This window comes from Berghia stephanieae, chromosome 3 (assembly GCF_034508935.2).
Source record: "Berghia stephanieae isolate SIO BIC M18660-M18661 chromosome 3, UCSD_Bste_1.3, whole genome shotgun sequence".
NCBI lineage: Eukaryota > Metazoa > Mollusca > Gastropoda > Nudibranchia > Aeolidiidae > Berghia > Berghia stephanieae.
Genome location: NC_088362.1, coordinates 46,029,920 through 46,057,734, shown reverse-complemented (window position 1 = coordinate 46,057,734; position 27,815 = coordinate 46,029,920). Strand labels below are relative to the sequence as shown.

General features: G+C 38.0%; 2 protein-coding genes across 14 annotated transcripts in view; one reads left to right on the top strand and one right to left on the bottom strand.

The window, feature by feature from the left end:
- The window catches only part of LOC144969254 (uncharacterized), a gene marked incomplete in the record, with an annotated part of 44,494 nt that extends 26,825 nt beyond the window's left edge, over window positions 1–17,669 (bottom strand). The window contains 3 exon segments of the mRNA XM_078908367.1: window positions 435–607; window positions 8,710–9,344; window positions 17,561–17,669. Coding sequence (XP_078764493.1) covers window positions 435–607; window positions 8,710–9,344; window positions 17,561–17,669 — 917 coding nt within the window.
- LOC144967850 (acyl-CoA dehydrogenase family member 10-like) overlaps window positions 16,942–27,815 on the top strand; it is a 36,510-nt gene continuing 25,636 nt past the window's right edge. For 2 of the 13 annotated variants that reach the window (XM_078905554.1, XM_078905559.1), the window contains exons 1-7: window positions 16,942–17,007; window positions 17,399–17,483; window positions 20,356–20,535; window positions 21,057–21,205; window positions 22,559–22,756; window positions 24,367–24,525; window positions 25,336–25,492. In XM_078905554.1, coding sequence (XP_078761680.1) covers window positions 20,370–20,535; window positions 21,057–21,205; window positions 22,559–22,756; window positions 24,367–24,525; window positions 25,336–25,492 — 829 coding nt within the window. In that variant the 5' untranslated portion in view covers window positions 16,942–17,007; window positions 17,399–17,483; window positions 20,356–20,369. Of the gene's footprint in view, window positions 17,008–17,366; window positions 17,514–17,567; window positions 17,735–19,446; window positions 19,475–20,355; window positions 20,536–21,056; window positions 21,206–22,558; window positions 22,757–24,366; window positions 24,526–25,335; window positions 25,493–27,815 lie in introns of those variants that run through there. The other 11 variants (XM_078905553.1, XM_078905557.1, XM_078905546.1 and 8 more) reach the window with 9 other exon arrangements.

Genomic DNA, 27,815 nt, shown 5'->3' with positions numbered 1-27,815 from the left:
TCGCTTCAAAGGAGAAAATGCGACGAGAAAGGAATAATATTACTTACATCAAATGTCCTGTCTATGCAGCTATTAGCTTAAAGAAATTGTTTAAGATTTACAAATCGTCGTAAGTTCACAAGTAAAATTTCGCTCAAAATTGAATCACTGGTATATAAGGATGAAGAGATCGCATTACAAATCGGACGTTTCGATGGCCACGAACAATAGGATGTATTTTATAGCTTGCAATAATATTATCACGCGCAATCGCTCCAACCTTACAACACCACGTCTAAATGACATATACAGGACTAGTTTACAAGACATTGCGACAACAAAACGTAAAAGATGAGATATAACTACAGTTATAAAACGTGCCTGATATAAATGAATGTAACATCTTTTGTTATATTCCATTCCTAATACTTGCATGTTGAAATAAACGTACTAACCTTGCATAGAATTTCTCAGTACAGCGATCCGGTTTTATACCATTAGGGGGCTTCTGATTGATAGAACAATATGACTCGGGATTCAGAGCAAGCCTGAGGAGCTCCACTTCGTTAAGCGCCTCTCGCACGTACAAGTATGTTTTACAATCGATGCCAACACGCCATGGAATGACCTGAAAATAGCAAATTTCCGGAACTCTGTTTTAATAAAAACCTGAACACCAGAACAACGAAACAATGTCCTCTTAAGTAGTTAACTACCGTGCTCTGGAAAAAATACAGGGTGTCCATAATAAAGTCACTACCTGATTGATAATAATATCTTTATCAGAAAAACGTTACAGCCAATATGCTGTACACATAGACTTATAAATAAATAAATGCTTTACCATTATCTTTTACTCTATGTGCCTCACTATGATTGTCATGGCTACTTACAAGCTAATGTAACCTATTTTTGAGTTTTTTTCCGTGTATTTTGTAACTTTTGTATGCTGATGGGTTCAATAACAGCTCTTTTATTTCATGGTAAGTGTTACAACATCAAGTGTGAGAGATGAATAAACAATGTGTCTGAAGTAGCCCGAGAGGAAAAAGACATACGGAGAACTGTCCGGTGACCCAAGCGGCCAGGCAATCGAGTCCATATTCTTCTAATCCTTCTGTCTGAAAACGTAGCATTTAGAGAATCGCCAACGACTGTCTCAAAGTTATAGGAAAGCCGTCTTACTGAAAAATTATCGATGGCCGATATTCATGAATATGGAATGCAGCATAAAATTCTAGCATATCTAAATAAAAGAAATTTACAGTAATTGTTTTTATGGTATAGAAAGATGGGCCTGTAACTCTCTTTGTGTCTTAACAAATTTGAAATACCCATTTCTTCTGTATTTGTGTGTTTTTTAAACATCGTTTTCATGTCCTTTTAATGTCAGCCAAACTGGTCTATGAAACATTGTTGAGCTACTTTTGGCGAATACGCTTCATGTACCACATTACACAAAGGGAATTTTGTCGCAACGTTGTTATTCCGAAATAAAAGGAGAGAAAAATGAAAAATGTTCATTTTGCTAACTCCGGGAATGTAATGAAGGTCGATGAATAGTATGACTTTTCCTTAGAAGATGGTAGCAGCCTCTTATGGTTCACACTACTATGTTATGACGATCGACCCAATCAGCAAAGTCCGGTCCGCATTCGTGCACCGTCGCGAACCCGCCGGGTAGCATCGTCACAACACACCTTTCGACTAGATGATCTGCCGTCTCGGATTCTTGCCCACAGCGAGTACATGTTGGACAAGTAGTGAGACCCCACCGATGAAGCGCACTGGCCGTGAGGCAGCTCCTCGACCGAAGCCGATTCGCAGTCACCCAGTGTCTCGCTTACTGGTATCAAAGCCTGGCAACTTCTCACCAAGCTTAGAGGAGGTAACGTCCCCGCCCCCACGAGGGATTGAATTCGTCCAAACCGACTTCCATCTCGTATGTGCAGCTCTAGACGTAGTCAGGGATTCTGCGTACAAGGGTTGCCGGGACTTATTTCGGCTCGAAACGGGGGCGCCGTCCATTATGCGCATCAGAGGGGTATCCCCATTCCCTCTCTCTTTGATCTTACTCAGCCAGTTTCCCGTAATCGTCTCCCTCCGGACATCGGGGGGCTGGATCTCTGCCATTATCGGGCCCCATTCTCTGGGGGTTGTTGCTAGCGTTCCTGACACTATGTGCATCGACTTGCGAAATTTTACATCCACCTTCTCAACGTTTCTGCTTCTACCCCACACTGGAGCGCAATACTCCACGGTGGAATAGCATAGTGCCAAGGCGGACGTTCTCAGGAGCGCTTGGCTAGCGCCACAAGTCGATCCCGCCAGCTTCCTCAGAAGACTATTCCGCTTCTCTATCTTCCGGGCAAACCCTTTGAGATGCACCCTATAGGTAAGGCTGCGATCCAACGTCACCCCTAAATATTTTGGATGCGGCTCATATGGGAGTGGCTGGTCCCCGACTAGGGCGTTCAGTTTGCGGGTGTGCCAAGCACTGCATAGGTGAAATGCAGTGGCCACGGTTTTTGAAGTGTTCATCTTCAGGTACCACTTGTCGAAGTAGGATTTGAGTCTGGTGACGTCCTCGCTGAGTACGCTCTCGAGACGGGTCCACACTTTACTCTGAGTAACGAGTGTCCAGTCGTCCGCGTATCCCAGCCTCAGTAAGGAAGTGTTCGGCGTATCGCTAATGTAAACGTTAAACAACATTGGCGCAAGTACCGACCCCTGAGGGGCCCCATTCTTCAATTTCCTTATTTTGCTCGTGGCGTCTCCCAGCGCGACGTAGAATTGTCTTTCCCCTAGGATCGAAGACAACAACTTCAAGGTCTTTTTGCACCTTATGATTTTTGCTAGTTTGAGCATCAACCCTTCGCACCGGACCGTATCGTACGCCGCTGATAGGTCTATAAAGACAGCACCTGTTTGCTGTTTTCTCTCGAACCCATGCTCAATATGCTCTGTAAGGGCAATGACCTGCTCCGTGGTGCACCTCCCTTCCCTGAAGTCCGCCTGCTTGGGTGGCAGGGCAGCGTCTAGGACCGGCCCCCATCGGTTTAATAGAACACGCTCCAACAATTTGTAAAGACAGCTCAGTAGAGATATGGGTCTGTAACTGTCTGGACCCTTCGCCGGTTTTCCGGGCTTCAGGATGGCAACTATCTTCGCATGCTTCCACACTTGTGGAAGCTTTCCTTTTGCAAGGACGTCGGACATTGCCTCTGCCAGCCAGGTCCGTGCCCTGGAGCCCAGATGCGTCACCATATCGGGATAAAGAAACATCTATCCCTGCTGCTTTGCTGTTCTTTACATCGCTAATGGCTGCACCCACTTCTCGGGGACTGAACGGGGCCGTCCAGTCCGACTCCTCCGCAGGTAACGAGTCCAAAATCGTACGCCTTGCGGACACCGCGCTCAAAAGCCTGATTAGGGCCCCGTTTGCTACGGTTCTTAATGTTCTTGGCAATTGTGTCTGCCTCACACTCCGGTGCAGCCTTCGCGTAATTCCAGTCCGGGTCCAATTTCTTTATCAGACGCCAAGCGTGGCGGCTGGAGTGTGTAAAGTCGAGACTTTCCACGGTCTCCTGCCACCGTTGCTTCCTTCCCTCTGCCAGAGAATGAAGTAGTCTATCGACTACGTCCTGGGACTGGGTCTGATGGTACTCTTTGTACAGCTCTTCCGACTCTGCTGTCCAGCAAGGGGTGTAGAATCTCCGTTTGCCCCGTGGAATAGAACGTTGAGCGCTCTTAACCAGTAGCCTGCTAAATCTGGTTATATTCTCGGACTTGGGAGGAATGGCAGGGCAAACCTGGCGATATAGGAACTGAATTCCTCCCAGTCAGCCTTCCTGAAATTCCATCTGCAAAGTGGGAGAGACTGCACCCTCGGTATTGTCACCCCCGCTGTGACAAGAACCGGCCTGTGCTGGCTATGCGGAAAGTCCCCGAGGACTGTTCGCTTCAACTACAGCGGTTCACCGCTCGCGCCTTTCGTAACGAGGGTGAGGTCTGGAGTATACTCCTGAAGGTACCCTTGGCTGTAGGATCGTACACTAGGTGTAGATCATTACAGTCCATCCATGAGCGGAGTTGTCTTCCTGCCTCGTTGCAGTCTCGGTAGCCCCATTTGTGGTGGTGGCTATTAAGTCTCCCAGACAGATGGAAGGATGGCTGACCACCGGTACCGATGGTGTAGTCCAAGTCGCTCTAGGTGGTTTGTAGATATTATGCAAACACAGTCCACCTACTTCCACGGAAATTCGGTTCACCCCATTGCTGTCCGCTCTCGATGACCCTTACCTTCGATGACTCTTTAGCGTAAACGCTAACCCCTCCTTTGAGCCTCGAAGTGTTCTCGCGTTGGACCACCGTATAGCCTGGGATCTGGAATCGGGAAGATTGCGCGCCTGAGTAAAGGTGGGTCTCCTGTAACAGGAGGATGTCTACGCTATGGTTGGCCAGTAGCTTTGATAAAAGCTCATTTTTTGCCATACTCTGGATCTCGATGTTCAGGGACAATATGTGCGTCAGGTCGCTATCCCCGACATCGCATTTTCTGTTCAGCAGGCCGCAAATCGCAGGACGCTTGCTTTTCTCTCGAACGTGCCGACGACCCTGGCGACACGAACGCGGTATAATATGGCTAGGCGGCAGACCGCTTCGCCATTGACTGTACAGAATTGGAACCATCATATCGAAGTAGTGTGGCGCCCGGGATAGCGGCTGCTATTCGGGCACCGGGTTGGATCAAATTTAGTCACACACCGGGGCGAGCAGCTCATGTGGCTCGTTGGTTCGATACCCGGGATGGTCTCGTGACGGCCAACCGGGATTTACACCTTTGCCCTCCCGTGTGGCTCAAGCCCCCTCACCAGCTGCAAGGTAAAGATCCACGAGGGGGAGCGCCTGGCGAAACACTCAAGGTGCAGCTGTAGGAGGAGAAGGAATTTTAGTGAACAAACAAACAGAGAAATCTCCAGCTGAAGTCAGCTCTGTCAAATTGTGGACAATGGTAGCTACTTTTAATGGAAATCCTAACACAACAGTGATATCAAACTACGCGCCAGTTTAGGGAAGTGTAGACTGCGAGACCCATTATAACAAACTCTCAGAAACCTGCAATAAGATTCCCAAGCACAACTTCCTAATTGAGTGTGGTGATTTCAATGCTCATATTGGTGAAAAGGATGCACCATTCACGTACCATGAAAGCACCAATAGCAACGGCTCTTTTCTCCTAGAACATGCCAACGAAAGTAACCTGGTTATTACAAACACGCTGAGGAGAAAGAAGAAAGGCAAGCTATGGACATACATGTCAGACATGAGTGGTAGAAAAATACAGATTGACTACATCCTAGTGAATAGAAAGTGGAAGAACTCAGTCCACAATGTCGAAGTATTCAGTAGCTGCAGTAGCCTAGGAGGAGATCACCGTCTCGTATCTGCCAAAATTCGCTTGAGTCTTCGAAAAAGCAAATCAACACCATCAAAAGTGAAGTATAACTAGTCCTCTCTAAAAGACTCAACTATACAGAACCAGTATACTATAGAGGTGAGGAATAGATTCACATGAATTTGTACGGGAGAAGAAGAGCCAATGGAACGTTATGAGTAACTCATAAAAGCAAACCGGGACACGGCAGAGAAGCTGGTACCGAGGAGAAAAAAAGTCACGAAAAGATCCACCTCTTATCACCCACTGATTGTTGAAGCTAGAAAGGAAGCTCAGGATGCATTCAACCAACACCAACAAACACCAAACTCAGTAAACGAAGAAAGGTGGAGGATATCAAAACAGAAATTACAAACTGTCTATAGGGATATGGAAGAACGAGAGCTAGATATTCTCATCCAGGAAGTGGAGAAAGTCGACGAGAGAAGCAAACATGGTGAAAGCTGGAAACTGATAAATAGAATAACTGGTAGGAAAGCAAGTCGACAAGGGATCCTCAGGGGTAAAACACAAGAAGAAAGAAGACAGAAATGGTTCTCACACTTCCAAACACTTCTGGAAGAAGACCCAGTCAGGGCAACGGAAGATGACGTAGACCTAGACCCAATCTGCAAGATATCTGTGTAGACGAGAGTGACTTTACAGTGGATTGGATAAAGAAGGCCAAAAAGTCTCTGAGTGATAGAAAACAATCCGGACCTGATGACATCCCACCTGAAGTATGGAAGTACTGTGACTTAGATGATATCCTGTTGGAGTTTACCAATGGATTATTAAACAGGAATGAAAAACCAAATCAGTGGTCGGAAATTGATCTGATTCCAGTCCCAAAGGGAGGATACCTAAGTGATACTTCCAATTACAGGGAATCAGCCTTGCCGCTTTAGCTGCCAAACTCGCCAATAAGATGATCCTCAACAGAGTCCAGCCAGAGATTGACCCTCATCTACGTTCTTGTCAAAACGGCTTCAGACCAGGAAGATCCACGACTGCTCACCTCCTGGCATTGAGAAGGTTAATAGAAGGAGTAAAAATTCACAACAAGAAGGCAATCATTCTATACGTAGACTTTAAGAAGGCCTTTGACTCGATACATCGCCCTACCATGATGAAAATCTTAAAAGCATATAGTATACCTCCTAAACTTCTCTCTGCTATTAAAAGAGTGTATGAGAACACACGGGCAAAGGTTATCTCTCCAGATGGTGAAACTGAGCTGTTTGAGATCAAAGCAGGGGTGCTTCAATGTGATACATGAGCCCCCTATCTCTTTGCAATTGTCCTGGACTATGTGATGAGAAAGACCTACGCTGGCATGGAGAACGAGCTGGGCTTCACGCTACATAGACAAAGAAGTAGGCGCAATCCAGCTATGATTGTCACGGATCTAGACTTGGCAGATGATCTGGAGGAGATGGACCAGGCACATGAAGTCCTCAATAGACTTGAAACTGAGGCTGAACGAGTAGGACTGTGCTGTAATGCTAAGAAGACAGTTTTCCAAACCTACAACCAAGAAAGGCCAATTAGCATACAGGCAAAGAATGGAGAATGGCTGAAGGAAGTTGACAACTTCAAGTATCTAGGAGGTTGGACCCAAAGCAGTTCCTCTGATATTTCTGTCAGAAAAGCATTGGCTTGGAGTGCCTGTCACAAACAAACTCAGGAAAATCTGGAGTTCAAACTTACAGAGGGAAATACAGAAGAGAATGTTCCTGGCAACGGTAGAGTCAGTGCTTCTATATGGAGCAACGACATGGACACTCACTAAAGCCCTTGAGAAGCAACTGGACGACCGCTACACCCGTATGCTGCGGATGGCCCTCAATGTAAGCTGGAAAGAGCACATATCAAATGAAGAGCTCTATAGTGACCTCCCCCCAGTGACCTCGAAGATTCAAAAGAGAAGACTGAGACTTGCGGGGCACTGCTGGAGACACAAGGAGGAGATTGCAAGCAGTCTTGTGCTATGGGAACCACCTAAGCGAACCAGAAGCAGAGGCAGGCTGAATAAAACCTACATTGACTGTCTGCTAGATGACACAGGAGTGGACAACACCCGGGAGCTGCGTACGCTTATGGAGGACAGGATAGAATGGCGAAGACTTGTTGCTCATGTTGGGTGCCTCAAGAGGCGGCCTAAGCAAGTAAGTAAGTAATTGTTTATGTCAAATGTGTACAAAGTGTACAATTTGCTGAGTCATTTTGAACCCAGGGTGGCAATATTAGTGAGTAGGGCACATGAATCTCGTGAAAAGTAAACCCCTGGTCAAGCCTGTGGGGAGTTCAGCGATCGTTATTACATGATTCATTGTGTATAATACTGTTAGTGTAAACCATCCATTTGTTCACTCATCCCAGACCTTTCGATTTTTATATACCGTAGAGAAGAAAAATTCCAAAGTATGTTACTGTAATCAATGAAAAATAATCGGCTTAATATCATTATAAATGCTAGTGTTCGAGCCAATTTTCAATAAAAATCCATCAGAAGGTTGTGAATATTTCACTTCAACTCGTGCGCACGGGTTGTGGAACGGACTATAAGAAAAATCACCTCGTAGGAGTAAAGTAAAAAAAAAATTAACTGATTAACTAAATAAAATTATATAAATACTTACAACAATATTATATAATATTTGTTGAGCGCTCTTCCAAATCACGAGGAAGTGCTCAGAGCTCTTTAAAAGGGCATCAAAAATTCAATTTGGAAAATAACTAAGTCTTAAGATGAAGAATGCCGTATTTCTTTTGGAAGTTTGTTCCAGAGGGTTGGGATGTTTCTAGAAATGGATCGTCCTCCGCTTGACACGTAAGAATTTTTTCCTTGAGTGACAAGCAATTTTCCATCGGATGACGAGCGAAGGAATCGGGTTGTTGTATATAACTCCAATTTATCCTCAAGATCAGTTGGTTGATATAATATTTAAAACACAATATCAGAACTTTGAACATTACTTTATATTATATAATTTTTAATGAGATAGATATAGATGATAAATAAGCAAATACATCTATATGGATTCTTAACTAAATCTTTAAAAAGTCCTTCAGAGCCATTACGCCCATGGAGCTTAAGTCTATCCCGGTTTCTATAACGTGAAACATTGCTTGCTTCCCTTTGGGTAGGTGAATTGAAAAGCCGATCATGACTGATATCCATGCTCACTCTAAGAAAACATCACCTTAGCGCTTATGGCGAAACATTTTAAAAAAACGTTTATAACCGAATAAATAAATAAATAATAAATAAATAAACAGATAATACTTACATCAAAAACCTCGTTACACTCAGCGCAGTGATTATTGTAGTAGGTAACGTGTGTGACTGCATCCGTTACTAGCTGAATCGTGGCTTTAGTGGCTCTACTCGATGGAAGATTGTCTTCACAAAAAGCTCTTGTAGTTTCATTATGGTAAAGCATTGGGCATGATCTCATTGATAGATATTGGTAATATTTTCCCTTCTGTTTAAAAGCGTGGCACATTACAGACATTTTGGATACGTTCTTATTTAACTCTGGAGTGATAAGAGAATCCACTTCAGTTTGAGACTTGGTTCCAACTTCAGAAAGAGCTGTGGTATTCGATGAGCAACAAGTTCCATAATACTGGCACCGCTGGTTGTCACAGGGAAAGCATTCTATCCCGCAAATATTTTTCTCACCAGCTTCACTGCAATAGCAATGCCGGTTGTTTCCCACTGACAATGGGTCAGTTATGAGACCGGATTGAACATTTAAACCGAAGTTTTTTGGGTTTGTCCCATTACAGTTAATATCGCTTGCTTTGGTGTCGGATTCAGAGCCAACGGAGGAAATGAAGATGACACTAACAACAAAAATTAATAATAGTATTGCACGTCGTATTCTATATTGTTTTAAAGGAGCCATTGGATCATTGTTCTCTGCATAAACATGAAAAGATTTTTTTAAAGATGTGTAATGAGATAAAAGCTCGTGTTTTAAGATATATATAAAATATAAATTGTATCACTCACTTATATGTGGCCTAAACATATGTTTCTGTGGCTTTCTTCCACGTCTTCAGTTGGCATAATGTCCGCAGAAAAAAAAAATGTATTCCCTTTGAGATTGATGTTTACACTCTTGTGTCCTTACTTCCGTCGTGTTGTTGGTTTAGTGGTGATTAGTGTTGATGTGTAGTGACATTGTTGCAGTGCGCTCTCATTGCTTATATGTGTGTTGTGTGGGTGTGTGTGTGGGTGTGTGTGTGTGGGTGTGTGTTTGTGTGTGTGTAAATGTGTGTGTATGATATTGTTGTGGAATGTGGTTGCGTGGGGAAGCGGGGAGGGGGGGGGGGGGGGGAGAGGGGGGGGGGGGGTTGGTTAGGGGTAGATGCTAATTTTAATGATAGTGGTAAAAATGGTCATAATAGTAATAATAATAATAATAATAATAATAATAATAATAATAATAATAATAATAATAATAATAATAATAATAATAATAATAATAATAATAATAATAATAATATAATAATAATAATATAATAATAATTAATAATAATAATAATATATAATAATAATAATAATAATAATAAAATAATAATAATAATAATATGATAATAATAATAATAATAATAATAATAATAATAATAATAATAATAATAATAATAATAATAATAATAATAATAATAATAATAATAAATAATAATAATAATAATAATAATAATAATATAATAATAATAATAATAATAATAATAATAATAATAATAATAATAATAATAATATGATAATAATAGTAATAATAATAATAATAATGATAATAATGATAGTAATAGTAATAGTCATGGTGATAATAATAATAGTGATAATTATAATAGGGTCGGAGAGGGGGGGGGGGGGTTATTTGACCTTTTGCGTTTTGAGCTTGAATGTATTAGATTATCTGCACATTATCATTAAGGTGCTATTGTTTCTGTGGTTGTGTAATAATATTTCCAGTTTCTCTGTCAGGCACAGGTTGCATTTTCTAGCACCGCATCTGTAGGGGCTGCTTTGCCTGACAACCTCCCAGGTTATTGTTGGTGTTTTATTAGTGTTTATTTGTTTCCAATAGTGCATTGCTAATTTGGTGCCTGACAGAGAAACTGGAAATATAATTACACAACCACAGAAACAATAGCACCTTAAACAAAAGATCAGAAGCTCACAACATTGCCATCCGGAAGTATAACGGACCAGCACACAAAACTATGTGTAACCTTAAACGTTTTTAGTCTGGTTCATACACAGTTTAGTGAGAATTACTTATATAAACGCGCGCGGCAAAAAAAAAAAAAAAAAAAAAAAAAAAAAAAAAAAAAAAAAAACAATAACAAAGACCCGATGGCGTCAACTTCATTCTATCTATAATTAATGAAGATGGCATGAGACGGCTCTTGTTGTTTTCAGATTGCCAGTTGGATGATCAGCACCAAAAAGTCACTTTGGCAGACAATAAATGTAAAAGGTTACGCAGTGGTGTGTGTTAAAGTTAAAAAGTAGTCCTTCAGAGCCATTCGGCCCATGGAGCCGGAGTTTATCCCGGTTTCTATAGCTTGACCGGACAATAGCAATTGTTTGCTATCTTTGGGAAAGGACGCTAGACTATCGCAAAATACTTTCCATCAAATCTTACAGACTCAGCTACCCATTCACTGCTGGTTGGACAGGGGGGGGGGGGGGGGGTCAGAAATAAATCTCAACTGTACCCGGGATCGATCCCGTCCCTTATCATGTTAAGCAAGTGCTCCACCAACTGAGCTATCGGGACCCGCAGTGTTGTGTTCGATTCATATGGCGATTTTTTAAGAACTGGAATCGAATGGGGGCTTCTGGTCAAGCTTTTATACGTTATTTCAGAAAATTGTTGTTACTCAATATGCATTATTTTGTATTACGGAGTGTTGGTTGTTATAGAACGTTCCTTTTCGTCTTTGCTTTTGTGCAGCATTTTAATTTGTTTATGTTAATGTTTAGTTCGTTAATGATTATTTAGGATGGAATGTTGGCAGTCATAGATGTGAGGATTACAAAAAGATAAGACAATTTTGTTAATTTTGATTTTGTTTCTGAAATAAGAAATAATCAAATTAATTAATCAGTGCATATCCGAGTGACTTAAGTTATTTATGACTGAATTTTACTCATCGTATTAATGTCTTTAATCTTATTTGTTTTGAGCAAAGATGTTGAGCCCGATCCGTTCGTTGTATCTTATTTTGTTCTTTGTCACAGCTTTATACACATACTGTTCCAAACTCGGATGACTGAGAGACAGTAACGAATAGTTTTCCAATTTTAGTGAGAACTAATAACTAAACAGGCGGTCTAAAAACAACCATAAAGAGTTGAGGAGCACCTTCATTCGTCTTCCTGTGTCCGTGAAATGAATCGAAATGTAGTACATAATGATTAAAGCTCACTGGGGAAACTGGTTATGAAAATCCAGGTGTATGATGAAACCCGAAACTAAAATGATTTTGAGACAAGAAACTTAAAGGCTACTCTCGTATGTCGGATTTCAATGTCAAATCGGTAAACATTGCGTTTGAGTATTGTAATATTGGGTTTGTGTTTATGTAAAATACTCAAAACTGTTTCTAAAGTTAATAGTTTATTGTCTGTTTACTACGAAAACCTGCGCCAAATTTAAGTTATATTACAAATAAACACTAAGCGAGAGACTGATTACCGATTTGACAGGGCCTGACACAGACAGATTTTTCTGCTTTTTAAATCCTATTCCCACTTCAGCATAATTTACCCGCATCTGGATTTCAGTCTCGGATAAAACGTTTGTTTCTAATCAGTATAGATCTAACTCACTCTCCTGAAAGTCGTGAGGTTCACGTACTGTGCAAGTGGTATAAAAATCCAATATTTATGGGTTGCCTCTCATCATTACGACGGTGACAAGTTTAAAACCCTGTCAGTCTCTGAAAATTGTTACTTTTTAACTAAACATTATCTTTTTAGAATAAACGGAATACCGTCTCCGTCACTAAACTTGTTGGGAAAGAAAACAAAACCACGCCCTGTGATCTGATTCAGATTTGTAAACAATCTCTCTGTAATTTATTGATTAATTTTATGTTTGTTTTCTTTTGTTTTGAAGATATATTTTAAACATTCAAGTGCATTCCTCTTAGTCGGATGATGTGCTGGTGTCTGGATGAAACATTTAGGCGATCTCAAACTAAGTAGACTACATTGATGGTATGCTCTTGGAACCTACGTCTGTTCCCTATTTGAACTAATTCTCCTACGTCTTTCCTTGGGTGCTTTAATTGAAATTTTCTTCCTTTTTACTGGCGCTGATATGACTTGAATGTGTCGCAAGGGCCATAAAGCCCTTAAAAACAAACATCACTTTTCGACACACCGTAGCCTCTATTAACTTATAGCATGTCTCTGGGACTTCTATTGTGGCGTCATTTTTTTTTTTTTTTTTTGGATTGCCGCTCTGCCTATAGATAGTTCGAAGATGACGTCACTCCAGCCTTTGTTGTTGTTTTTTGCCATCCGCGTTTATGAGTAATGCTCACTGAACTGTATTATCCTGACTATAAACGTTCATGGATACACACAGTTTTGTGTGTTGGTCCGTTATACTTCCGGATGGCAAGGTTATGAGCTCCTTAGCCAAGCGCATACTATCTATTGAGTGCTCAAGGAAACAAACGATCCCACTGGTTGAACATTGAATACAACTCACGATTTGCTTTCTTTTGGTGGTCTGACTTTGTATTTTGACGTCATTTTTTGACGTCATACAAAGGAACAAATACCACCTCCTAAACACGATAAATTTGACTGTTTCCCTCTCAACCAAGGACTCCCAAAGGGGCCAGGACAAAAACCAAGCAATCCAATTCCAAGACAAAGACGCATAAACCAGATATAGATGCTGTGCGCTTAGCTAAGAAACTCACAACATTGCCATCCAGTAATATAACGGACCAACACACAACACCCTGTTTAATCTTGAACGTTTATAGTCTGGTACAGTTAAGTTACTAATTCATTAAAAATGGATGGCAAAAACAAAAAAGATAATAATAAAGACCTGAGTATCTAACGTCAATTTGGTTCTATCTATAAGGGTATAGATTGTTGCATAGCTTTCGTAAACTTATAGCATGCCACTGAACAAAAAATGACGTCACAAGACAAGTATTTGGCCGAAAAAAAACAAAAAAACAAAAACAAATCGTGAGTTGTATTCAATAGTTCAACCAATGGGATCACTTGATTCCTTGAGCTCTATTAACTCACTAAAAACATGACGTCAAACTATAAGTCCTAGTGGGTTCTAGTGTCAGGCTATAAGTGAATGATAGCTACGATCGTAGCCATCGTTAACTTATAGCCTGACACTGACCAACAAATGACGTCAAAAAGACAAGTCTCTGTCCAAAGAAGAAAAATAACCTTGTGTTGTATTCAACAGATCAACCAATGGAATCACTTGTTTCCTTGACCGCTACTAAAGACAACGCACTAGGCGGTCCACCTAAAAATGTCGTCAAAACATGGGTCTTAGTGGGTTTTAGTGTCGGGCTATAGATAGCATGCGCTGGGCTAAGACGCTCATAACATTGCCATCCGGAAGCATAACGGACCAACACACAAAACTGTGTGTATCCATGAACGTTTATAATCGGGTAAATACAGTTCAGTGAGCATTACTCATAAACGCGGATGACAAAAAACAATAACAAAGGCATGAGTGACGTCATCTTCGAACTATCTATAAGTCAACGATGGCTACGGTTCTAGTGTCAGCTTATAGATAGTTCGAAGATGACGCCACTCAGGTCTTTGTTATTGTTTTTTGCCATCCACGTTTATGAGTAATGCTCACTGAACTGTTTTAACTCGACTATAAACGTTCATGGATACACACAGTTTTGTGTGTTGGTCCGTTATATTTCCGGATGGCAATGTTATGAGCTTCTTAGCCCAGCGCATACTATCTATAACATAACGATGGCTACGGTTCTAGTGTCAGGCTATATTAACGATGGCTACGAGCAAACTTGGGTTGACTCGTAGCCATCGTTAACCAAAAAATTACGTCAAAAGACAAGTCTTTGGTCACAAAATAAAACAAGTCATGAGTTGTATTCATTATTTCAACCAATGGAATCTCGTGTTTTCTTGAGCTTTACTAACGACAACTCACTAGACGCTGCACAAACCTTAAAAATGACGTCAAACTGTAAGTCCTTGTGGGTTCTAGTGTCAGGCTATATTATGTTCACGATGACTACGGTCGACTTGTCTTTTGACGGTTTTTTTTTTTTTTTTTTTTTTTTATATTGCCAGGCGAAATGTTTATGAAGGCTACGGTCAGTGTCGCGATATTTATGCTATGCGTTTAGACAAAATACTAACATCTGCCCGCTATATGCATTGTACTAATACACAAAAGATTGATATAATATGTGAGAAGTAATCATCCAATAAATTTATTACCTTCTTGAAGAGCTCGACAGGCACTCTACTACATGGGCTGGATTCTATGCCCATTGACGAAATTGGGACTCTAGCCAGGAACAGACGTGCTTGGTCCCAATAATATGTGGATTCCCTGGGACCGTGACACTTTTATGCTGATGTAGCATAGCACCTTATAGGTGCCGTACTAATGTACAATACAACTCATACATACATCCAATAAATGGCTGTCTAAAAACAGTAAAAAAATAAAAATAAAAAAAGAGCAGAATGAAGCTTACTTCGTTCCTTCTATAAGTTTACGAAGGCTACGGTCCGACGGGTTAGGGGAAAAGATAGGTCTCTTTTTGCACTGATGGAAGTAGTGCAAACAATAGGGCCCGTTTTATGAATTGACCTATCAGCAAAACTTTTAAACTTGGTTCGTGGTGTGAATAACAACTTGCGATCCTGATATTTTAGCGCTCTATAATAATAATGGTCAATCAAATCTTGAATATAAGAAGATGCAGTTCCTTCGAAATAAATTATATTAAAACAAAGGACAATTTCATATTCTCTCAGACCCTGGGCGTCATCAAGATGAAAATATTTTAAAATTGAGCGGCTATGTGGTCTAGTGGTATGACACTCGCTTTCGGATCGGAAGGTCCTGGGTTCGAGCCTTGCTCGGCGCATAGTTGAGTCCTTGGAAAAGACTCTTTACTCACATTCTCTCACCGTACTCAGGTGTAAAATGAGTACCTGGCCGTTAACATCGTTGTCTTTGTCCGAAAAATTGTAATATCGCCTAACAGGCGTCAAGTCCCGTCCTACATGTTAAATGTTGCTGTTGGCCAGGGACCCCTTGTAAAGCGCTTTGAGCACATTTAGTGGATATTGTGCTATATAAAAGCTCTATTTATTTATTTATTTTAAAAAAAAACAAAACAAAAAAAAAATATAAAACAAAAAAAAACAAAAAAACAACAACAAACAATAACTGAGAAGCAACAAACAGATGAGTTTATTTTGTAAATCTTAGAATAACATTAAATATTTTTGATGGGACGACAATGCCTGGCCTCCACTTCATGAGCTCTACACCCATTGTGATGGAATCGGCAAACTATCTAATACCATAGTACCTACGACCCGTTGTTTGTTATCTCTGTTAATTGAGTTCCACGCGATCACAAAAACAAACATCGTTTTCTCATAACAGAAAGTTTCGGGAAACTAATTACAATTGTTTGGCAAATCACGTGTACAAACAAAAACCTTCTCAAGCTAACAGGTTATGTATTTGACAAGGATTACTATACTGTATAGTAACTTGGTATTTGAATTACATTTCCGGATCGTGATCCGAGATATATCCTTCATTTTCGCTTAGATAGTTTGTGCAAACAACAGACCGAACAATTAATGTTTTAATGCAAACAAAGACACACAAACAAAAACAAGCATGCACAGTATCGTCATCTTCATCATCATCATCATCATCATCATCATCATCATCATCATCATCATCATCATAATCATCATCATCATCATCATCATCATCATCATCATCATCATCATCATCATAATCATCATCATCATCATCATCATCATCATCATCATCATCATCATCATCATCATCATCATCTTTACCATCATCATCATAAAATAACATAATATAACATATGGTATAGGACGAAAAAGGATAAAATCCTTTGAATTCCCTTAATATTAATAATAATGCTAGAAATCTATTGATTGAAAGATTACAATAATGATACAAGTGGTAAAGATAATATTTATATTGTATTATATGTACTCGTGTACCTATGTGTGATGTACAAACATATATCTTTAACAGTGACATGCAAAACACATACACACACACACACACAGACACACACATATTATATCAAAACATATAGAAGATAAACCTCATCATCATCTTCATCATCAGCATCATCAAACATCATCATCACATCATCATTATTATTATTTATGTATACTTAGTCACTTCGTTGTTTCGGCAGTTTTTCTTCCGGGTCAAAAAAACATTATTTTGTTTTGATCAAGGAAAGTGTGTGTACACTTTGAACTCGACACAAGTCACAGGGGCAACAGGGTTGCCAGTTTGGCATTTTAAATGCCAGATTCCAAAAATCTGGCATTTTTGAAAACCGTTTGGCATTAGAAAAATCATTTGGCATTTGGCATTTTCATTTGGCATTTTCTTTTCTTGTATATTATACTTCAAATGACACCTTTTCTTAATAAAAAAAATTACCCAACAGGAAATTTAGTATAATTCAAAAAAAAAAAAAAAAGAAAAAAAAAAGAAAAGAAAACACGCAAGCCACCAGGATATGATAGTAAATTGTCTATCAAAAGTGAGTAGTTTTCTTAGTGGGGATGGGAGTCAACAGACTTTGGCATTTTTTTGAGTGTTTTGGCATTTTTTGAGTCTTCCCCTGGCATTTTGTTGAAAAATAATCTGGCAACCCTGAGGGGCAAAGCTGTGACTGCAGTCCAGTTGGCTAAACACCCCTGGTTGTCGGAGAAGACACAATTTCGGCACTGTAACTGTAACGATTAGTCAAGGTCCTTGTGTTATATCTATAGAGTTGAAAGGTTGGGTATTATATTGCATTGGGTATTACAACTTATTTCTGACCAACTGACAGTAGCCGGTGTCTGTGTCTTGTCCAGTGCAGGCAGAGCAGCGAGAAAATTTGCTGTCGTTGAACTTTTGCTTTTGTTATAATTATTCTTGTCTTTATTTCCCATAATTTGTTGTTTTCTTAGTTTATTTTTCTATTTTGGCATACTGATAAATAACAGGATAGGGACGGGTAAAGTAAAAGTAAAAATATAGAGTATTGTTGGAACTGTTGCCCCGTTTCATTTATTCATTCTCTCTCTCTCTCTCTCTCTCTCTCTCTCTCTCTCTCTCTCTCTCTCTCTCTCTCTCTCTCTCTCTCTCTCTCTCTCTCTCTCTCTCTCTTCTCTCTCTCTTTATATGTATATATATATATATATATATATATATATATATATATATATACATATATATAATATATATATAGGGCTAATTGTGATGTAGAAATAGAGTAGCCATTAGGCCCATTGATCTTATACTGTTTCTAAGCGTGAAAGGAGTAGCGTGAATTATAGCAATTGCTTGCTACTCTTAGGATAGGACGCTTGTCTATCGCTAAGTCAAAGTACTTTCCACCAGATCTAATAGACCCAGCTACCCAATCACTGCTTGGTGAACAAATAGAATTGAATTATCAATATAATACCACTCTTCACCTATCACAACCACCATCACCTCCTCCACTACTGCACTTAAAGGCAATAATGTTTTGTGATTTTTAAAAAATATAATAATGCTGTCTATATGATGATTTCATGTAAGATTTTACTAATATTGAGCTATTATATTACATTTTCAACTGTTCTGATTGCATTGTTTTTTTGTTTTTTTGTTTGTTTTTTTTTTGGGGGGGGGGGGGGGGGTTGGGTTTTTTTTTTGTTATTACTCAAAAGCAAATCGCATTTTTCTGGATTGAATTTCATAAACAAGTCTTTTCCCCCAATGCTGGAGGTTGTTGTTGTCAAGCTAGGAGTAGGTTCATATCCTCTGAAATATATTATTTGACTCTGTACAAAAAGGCACACAACTGCTAAAATAGCTTAATTTTGAGTTGACAACATCTGAAAGATGTTAATGTAAAGAAGAAAAATTAGTGATTCCATAACTTGGTAAAACTCTGGATCCAACACTCATTGCTCTTGATGTTTTCTCATCAAGAACTGCTTATTGTGTTTGAAATGCAAGGAAGCTTGTTTGCTTAGACTTAGATGCTATAGTATTTTCATGTATTGGTGAGAAAGCGTCTGCGAGGACCTTATCAGATGCTTTTGAAAAATCGAAAAGAACACAATCAATTGATCACCTTTACTTTAGTCCATCTACTAAATTTTATTGTGTTACAAGTTGTTCCTAAATATGTGCTATTTGAGAGAATGCTGTTTGATTCCCAGTTGTCAATGATATAACTGGAGAAAATGCTCCATAATTTTACAAGATGTATATTTTACTATTACTACTACTACTACTACTACTACTACTACTACTACTACTACTACTACTACTACTACTACTACTCCTACTACTACTACTACTACTAATACTAATACTAATTAATACTATTACTACTATACTACTACTACTACTACTACTACTACTACTACTACTACTACTACTACTACTACTACTACTACAACTACCACCACTACTACTACTACCACTACTACTATTACTAATACTGCTACTACTATTACCAACACTGCTACTACTACTACTACCATTACTACTACAACTACTACCACGACCATCATCATCACTACTATTATTGTATCTATTATTACTTTTATTACTTTTACCACTAATACTTTTACTGCAATGCAATCACTACTACTGCCAAAGTATTGAGTGGACTAACAGTGGGCAGTATATATCAAACTGGTCATTGTTTCTTCTTTTACAAATGCATAGATCATGACTGCAGCTAAAACTGACCAATGTAAGTTCCTGTTTCGGTGTTAGTGTTAATAGTTTTTTTTTTTGTTTTTTTTAATATTTGTTTATTCATTCATTTTGTTGTTATTTTATTTTTTTATTTATTTTTAAAAATATTGGTCATTCATTTTGAGATTTGGGTTTATATTTGATGTATATGTATTATTGACATTTTAAAGAGTTGTCAGAACAATAGATCGCTTAAACGTCTTAGCAGTCTAATTGTGATGGAGACACCGTGACCCAAATGGCATTTTCACTTTTCAGGTTTATGTCTGTGTACATCAATGGAGATGTCATTTTGACATGGCACAGCTTTAGTGTGAAGGTTGTGTGTCTCACAAAGAATATCTTGTGACGATAAGAGGAGCAGTTAAATCAAAAGGCAATCACCATTATAGCCAGGCTAAATGATATATATCGGTTCTTGGGGGCATTGTTAATGATCATCAGATTGGTGACTTTGTGACAATGTCAAGTGGTGTTGAATATTGTTAGTGACTGGATTGGTAACAATAATCTGACTCTCTTGTTGCTTCATTGGGCAAAGCATATTATCCAAATGTGAGTCAATACCGGGGGTAGAAATCGACAGTTATGGCTATTGGAATGGTACATATTATACATACGGGCATCGAACAGTAACAGCCAACTTGCAGTCCAAGAAATATAATTTTTTTTTCTTTTAACACAGCTTGCACAGAGAAGAAATGAAATATTTGGAAGTATGAAACATGATAGAGTATCTGGCTGATATGCAAACAATCTAGGTTTGATTGTGAAGGTTATGTCAGAATTTTTTTGTTTATTTATATTTTAAATATTATTTATATAATTTCAGGTAGTTTTTTTAAGACCTAGATATCATCATTCTCTATCCAACAGACACGAAGCTTACCATGCTGAAAGCTTTAGGCTCCATGAGGAGACTTCCACCACAGACCATGAAAATGGCGCCCATTTCTTTAATGGCTCGACAGTGTTCTTCTGACAATAAACGTCCTAAGGCTGTCATTTTTGACATGGGTGGTGTTATTCTACCATCCCCCTTTCAGGCTTTTAAAGGTATGAAAAAATTGAATCTGGTTTTCATACAATTTGATTTAGCTGAAAAAGTCATTTTGTCAGTCAGAGGGATGAGTTATCTAGCATTCAGCCAGATTGCTGAGACAATTTGAGTGTGAGTTTAGGGCTTGTTGAGACTTCTTAACTCTCAAGTGGTAGAGGCAATCGGATGGCTTAAAGTTAAATATTAGTCTTATCATTACTAAGACATCTTGACACCTCGATTGCCAAGGCCGATTGTTTATTCTGTGTTTCATAAATGGAAATTTCTATATAAAAGGAAATGTTATATTAACTAGATGAATTGATGGATAGAAAATAAATCCATTTGTTGATAAAGAGATTGAAATAAACCCAACATACTTTTACATTTCTCCAAACTTCAAATACAAACTTATTATCCCACTGAAACTTTGATATCCATTCCCATATCCATCCATGATATTGTGTAAAGAAGCTTGGAATTATGATAAAATGTTTGAAACTGAAACAAGTATCTTCATTCTTTCCCTATTTTTAAGAGACGGAAAAACATTATGGTTTACCTGCTGGTACCATTTCTCGCATCATTGTGAATGAGGGGGAGAATGGTCCATGGTATCGCTTAGAGTGTGGAAAGCTTACACTGGAAGAGTTTGCAAAGGAGTTCAATCAAATATTATCTAAAGAAGTAAGTATTTATTGAAGTATTTCAAGAGAGAAAATAGGCAAAAAATATCTCACTGTTTCTTTGCTTAAATGGTCCTTTTTCCATTAACTATTCGATACCCTTTTTAGTCTGCCCCAAATGCTTTCACTTTGGTTGGAAGTCTCTGCACCTTTTATATACCAGGGAGATTGACTCTTCTATCCTGTTTTATCATTTTAGCAAGTCCCAGGGTTGCCAGATTATTTTTCAACAAAATGCCAGGGGAAGACTCAAAAAATGCCAAAACACTCAAAAAAATGCCAAAGTCTGTTGACTCCCATCCCCACTAAGAAAACTACTCACTTTTGATAGACAATTTACTATCATATCCTGGTGGCTTGCGTGTTTTCTTTTCTTTTTTTTTTCTTTTTTTTTTTTTTTTGAATTATACTAAATTTCCTGTTGGGGTAATTTTTTTTATTAAGAAAAGGTGTCATTTGAAGTATAATATACAAGAAAAGAAAATGCCAAATGAAAATGCCAAATGCCAAATGATTTTTCTAATGCCAAACGGTTTTCAAAAATGCCAGATTTTTGGAATCTGGCATTTAAAATGCCAAACTGGCAACCCTGGCAAGTCCACGTAGATTTCTATCCTTTTCTGCAATGAGTTTTTGATTTTTTGGGGATTTTTCTTTTTTATTGTTTATTTTATGTTTTCCCGGTGAGGATCTTGTTTGAAAGGGATATCTTCAATGTGTATCTGTGAGAGATGATATTTTCCCCCTGGTAAATCATCTCTCGTGTTCCATTATAAATGGTACTCATGTATATAATGTTATTTAAGTTTAATCCATGTGCACTTTTGTACTTTTTCAGTTGTCTCAAATTTGATAAATTGCTGTTCTCTGTTTAATCTATTCCCTTTGTCTTACATTTTCTTTGGGTACTTGTGAGTATGTGTAAGTTTTAGATCTATAATTTTTTTTTAAAGACAATCAGTAACTGGATCTTGCATTTCACGTCTCTTGGGATATCTTGGCAGCGTAGTTATTTCTGTCAAAATGAAGGGTGTAATCGTGCATTACAAGCATCATGTCTCATACTACGTGTAAAATATTGCTGCTTGGTTGGGACCCCTCGTAAAAAGATATAGTGTATTTGGCATTTATGAACGTTTATACCTTGAAAAACTACTAATATCATATAACCTTTATGTCATGGCATAAAACTAAAGGGCTATAGCTTAGTTGGTTCAGATAGGAATACAAGCTTACAATTTTTTAGATATTTGTTTTGGTATAATTTCAATCTTACACAAGTGCCTGCTTCATATTTTTAGACTTTTGAGCTTTAAAAAGAAATCAAAGCTAATCTTTTTTTTTTGTCATTCAGGTAGGTAAGGATGTGGATATATCAGGCATGATGCAGAACTTCAGTCACTACAAAGCTCAGCCATTCCCCAGCATGATGGAAGCCATCAAGCGTGTGAAATCAGAGGGATTGAAAACAGCCTTACTGACAAACAATTGGTACATAGATGAGGCAAAGACAAAAACTTTATGCCCGCTTGACAAGTCTAGTTTTGATGTGGTAAGATTTTATATTCTGTCAAGATGAAACTTTGCATGAGGTGAAATCTTGTCGTTTTATCCCATTATATTGACAACAATGAAGAACATAGAATATATCAGATTGACAACAAAACTGTGCTTGGTCTATCTATTGCCCAAATTCCTGACATGATGGTATAGCATACTTTATGTTGTTGTTGGGAAATTCCAGATGCTCAGAATTCCTTGTGTAGTGAGAATCAACTTATAATATGCTTTGTCTGTGTCTTCTATCCCCTTATATCTGTTTTCCAACATGCTTTCTGTCTTTGTCTTGGAATGAGATTACATGGTTTTGACCGGCCCTGGCCGGAGTCCTAGCTGGGAGGGAAACAGTCAAATGCATTTGAGTGTATTCCTCTTTGTTGGATTTTGTGCTTGTGTCCGAATGAGACTAATAGGTGATCTCAGGCTAAGTACATTGATGGGATGCTATTGGAATCTACATCTGATCCCTATTTGTTCTCAGTTCCCCTATGTCTTACTTTTTCTTGGGTGCTTCAATTGTAATTCTAGAACTTTTTACTAGCCATAAAACCCTTAAAAACAAAACATATAATATGCTCTGTGAGATTTCAGACTGCTCAGCACAATTTGTATTTCAAATAAAACTGGTGGACATGTTTTATATAAAGACCCTATTTTTTCAGCTCTTATTTATGATGTAAGACTATAGATTATCAGTGGATTCGTATATTTTATAATCAAAACCTGGATATCCCCTACTATTATTTAGTGGAATGAATATTGTACAGCTTGAATGCATTTGTTTTTATCAAGAAGAAGAAGATGAATCTGAGCAGGAAACATTCCTCACTATCCTGCTCATTGTCGACATCGATGCAGATTTTCTCTGTTTTCTGTTGTTTTGTTGCTGTTTTTTGTTTTTGTTGTTGTCATTTTTATTTTGTTTATTTTTGTTACGAACATGAGAGTAAAAGACAATATTTTTTATCTACCACAATAAGAATATAAATTGTATTTTGATGTGATTGAATATTGTTGCTTTGTTGTGTGCAGCCATGGATTATACTTTTTTTTTTATTTAAAAAAAATAAATTTATGTTGTCTCAAAAGTACAAAGGTATTTGATTAAGGGTCAAAATGATGAATTACGAAAGTTTAGTTCTTAAAATAATTTGATTTGCATATGAAATTACATTATTATTCAAAGCTTTTTCTGCGTGTGAATTTGCAGGTTTTCAGGATTTGCAGGTCAAAAGCTTTTTATGGTGACACTTAAGAGTTCTTTTTCCCATATTATATGATGACCATAAAAAGGATTGGGTGTAATAATGAAATTTTACAAAAAAAAGAAAAAATAATAATAATAAAGACGATGATAAGATATGAAATGAAAAATATGAGTGGCATTTATTATTATCATTTAACGAAATGCAATTATTGGCTGAAATGAAATGAATTGATGGGGGTTCTTTTGTGTCTCTGTGTGTGTGTGTGTGTTGTTTTTCTTGTTTTTTTTGTTGTTTTTTTTTTGTTTTGTTTTGTTTTTTATTGGTTTATGATTTTGATTTTAAAATTGTATTGCAAACTTTTGCTTCTTTGTTTGTTTTTTTGTTGATAATCTAGATAGTAGAATCCTGTGTGCTCGGGTACCGGAAGCCCCATCCAAATATGTACACCAGATGTCTACAGGAGCTTCATGTCTCTGGGGAGGAGTCTGTGTTTTTAGATGATCTTGGATTTAATTTGAAAGCTGCTAAAGACTTTGGAATTAAAACTATTAAGGTGCTTCATTTTTATAAGTCTTTTGTTTTACAGCACAATTTTTTAAAAGATATGAAACTTTTTGTCAAAGTTTATTTTAAAGGTAGTTATTTTTTTTGGTTTTCTTTATGAATTTCTTGCCAAATCCAAAGCTATAAATGTTTTTGAGATGGATAAAAGTAAGTGTAGACACTCATTGTCATATTTGGTTTTTGGCAATTTTATTTATTGACTTTTTGCTTAAAAATCAACTGAACATTTTTATATTCAAATCCTGAAGTCTATGTGATACTTATTATGTATTTGTTGGCAAATTACTAACGTTTTAAAAAATGCATATCGTTGCATTGAATTTCAACCTTCACCCCTGATTACCACTCTTTTTCTTCCTCTAAATCTAATCAAACACCTATTGATTCACAGAACAGCCATCAATTATTTCTATTCCCTATTGGTCTAATCACCTGGCTTTATTGCTTTCCTCTCTTTAAAAAAAAAATTGAATTAAATTTTTTTTGTATCCAATAGATAACAGTGAAAATCGTGCATTTTAGTTCTGCACTGATTTTATTTTCTGTCTTGTGACATTAGGCTTTTAGATAATTTCTCTACTCATATCTGGTCTGATATTTAGCATAACCATAAGCATTACATGACAAATGTTGCTCCTAAGTTTGAATAAAACATTAACGATTGCTTGTACCCAGTTTGAGACATGCAAACACCATAATTCATGCGACACTTGTGTTTTTATTTTAAATCAGTTTGGAGTGTTTATGTGAATACTTAAAGTCATTCATCCCATTTATTTTAACACTGCTTGCATTGCAGGTAGCCAGTCAGGAGCAAGCCGTAGCTGATCTCGAAAAGGTCCTTGGGTTCTCTCTCACGGACAACATCCCTGGAACAACAAGTGTCCCAAAACATTTACAACTCAACATTGAGACTCTAGAGACGTACTTGAAGTCTTTAGGGCTCGAAGATAGCAGTGAGTAAATTTCATGGAATGTTGTTCAAATGAGATTGTAAACTAATGATAATTTGTTGTATAACAGTCCTTCAGAGCCATTAGACTCATGGAGTCTAAGTCTATTCTGGTTTGGAAATTAATGATATTTTGTCGTATAACAGTCCTTTAGAGCCATTAGACTCATGGAGTCTAAGTCTATTCTGGTTTCTTTAGCATAAGAAGGACAATAGAAATTGCATAGATAGGATGCTAGTCTATCACAAAGTACTTTCCACTAGATCTAACAGACCAAGCTACCCAATTAGTGCTGGATAGACGGGGGTCAAAAGAATTTCGACTTCACCCGGGATCAATCTCGGCCCCTTTGCATGTGAAGCGAGTGCGCCACCAAGTGACTTATTGGGATCCTCATTTTTTTATCACATGCAAACTTGAAAATCATGAAATCCTTTTTTAAAAAAAAGATGATTAAGGTTTGAGGCATTAAGGAAGGGATCCCCTCTATTTGATTATTTTCTGATCAATTAGAAATTAGAGTTAGGCTGAATGGGTTTCATCTGTTTTTTTGGCTTGCAGCAATACTTTTACGTCAACTCTATGGTTTTCCAGACAAAATAATGTTATTAATGAGTATACCGTACTCATCCAAGTATTCCTCATATTATTGCTTGAGACCCATATTATTATTGAAAAAGAATGCATTTTGATATCTTATTGATAACAAATGTGACCCTCCGCCTCGAACCGGTATTACGTCGGGATTTGGAAAACGAAAAAAACCGGTTTTAAAGTGGAAATGGTCAAAATGATCAAATTTCAGTTTTTGGTTGTTTCAGAAACTACAATCATTTTTCTACATGAAAACATAATAATTCAACATAAACATTGACGATAAGTTATATAAATTTGAAGTTTAAAAATGCAACTATCAGTGACACATTCAAAACGAGAGTTGACTTTCTCTCAGAGAGCCACCCTTTCCAAAGCTTAGTAATACCGAGTCTTTTTCTCCACCAATAAGATGTAAGATATCACAGCAAAGGGCGTGTCTTTATCTATCTCAGAGAAAGCATGACTGTTTCCACAATTTCATGCTTCAACCAATAATGAACTTTAAAAACTGTAAACAAGTCTAGGTTTTTCCCTGACAACCTTACAATGAATGATTCTGATTGGTCAACGCTCATCACATGCGCTGTGGCTGTAGGCCATAATGCTCGGGCGATGCTTCATGACGTCAGCATGCGTGTGTTACATACGTGTGTGTTTATGCATTTTGATACACACCACGTGCTTTTTTATCTTTGTCTCGCTGTATTGGGTAATGATTGAGGTGGGGGTCCTCCTTTGTCCCTCTTTAATTATTCATGAAATTATATGATATGCTAAGACTTAATAGGACAACAGTTGCCTAATCTTACACTTACAGAGATTGTTGTAGGATAAACATTTAATTTTAAGTACAAAAGCAGAATAATAGATAGAGCATTCAACAATTAATGAACTGTAACTAAAAAATGAAATGGATAGATAAACACACAGACAGACAGATAGATAGATAGATAGATAGATAGATGGATAGATAGATAGATAGATAGATAGATAGATAGATAGATAGATAGATAGATAGATAGATAGATAGGTAGATAGATGAAGGGGAGAGAGAGACAAACAGAGAGAGGGAGAGAGAGGGGGAGAGAGGGAGAAAGAGAGAGGGAGAGAGGGAGAAAGAGAGAGAGAGAGAGAGATGGATGTTCGTTTTGTCGTGATTTCTTTGTATACTGAAAGAAAGGGGGGGGGGGGGGGGTTCTTAGACAATGAACAATGTGGTGGAACGCAAAGGAAAACTTGAGAGATTCAATAACATGTTTTCATGTAAGTCACTACACAATAAGCCCCACCCCTCCTCCTCAAGCTGTCATCTGACTCAAAATGGAAACAATGCAATGATTGATTTGACCAGCCATTTCTTTAATTGCAATCTCATTGGTCAATATGTTTCCAGTTGATTGACTATGATGACTTACTTTGTAACAAAATGCTTTCTTTAAACTATCCCTACAATTCTTTGCTCCGCCTCCATCCCTTTCTGCATGTCTAACTCACTCTCTCCGTCTCCCTTTTGTTTCTTTCACACATTAATACACACACACACACACACACACACACACGCATACACTTATACAGGTTTCAATCTTTATTATATTTCCCAAGCAGTCTCTCTCCCCTCCCCCTCTCGCTCCTCTTTTTCTCTATACTCTCTCTTCTTTCTCTCTTCTCTCTCTCTCTCTCTCTCTCTCTCTCTCTCTCTCTCTCTCTCTCTCTCTCTCTCTCTCTCTCA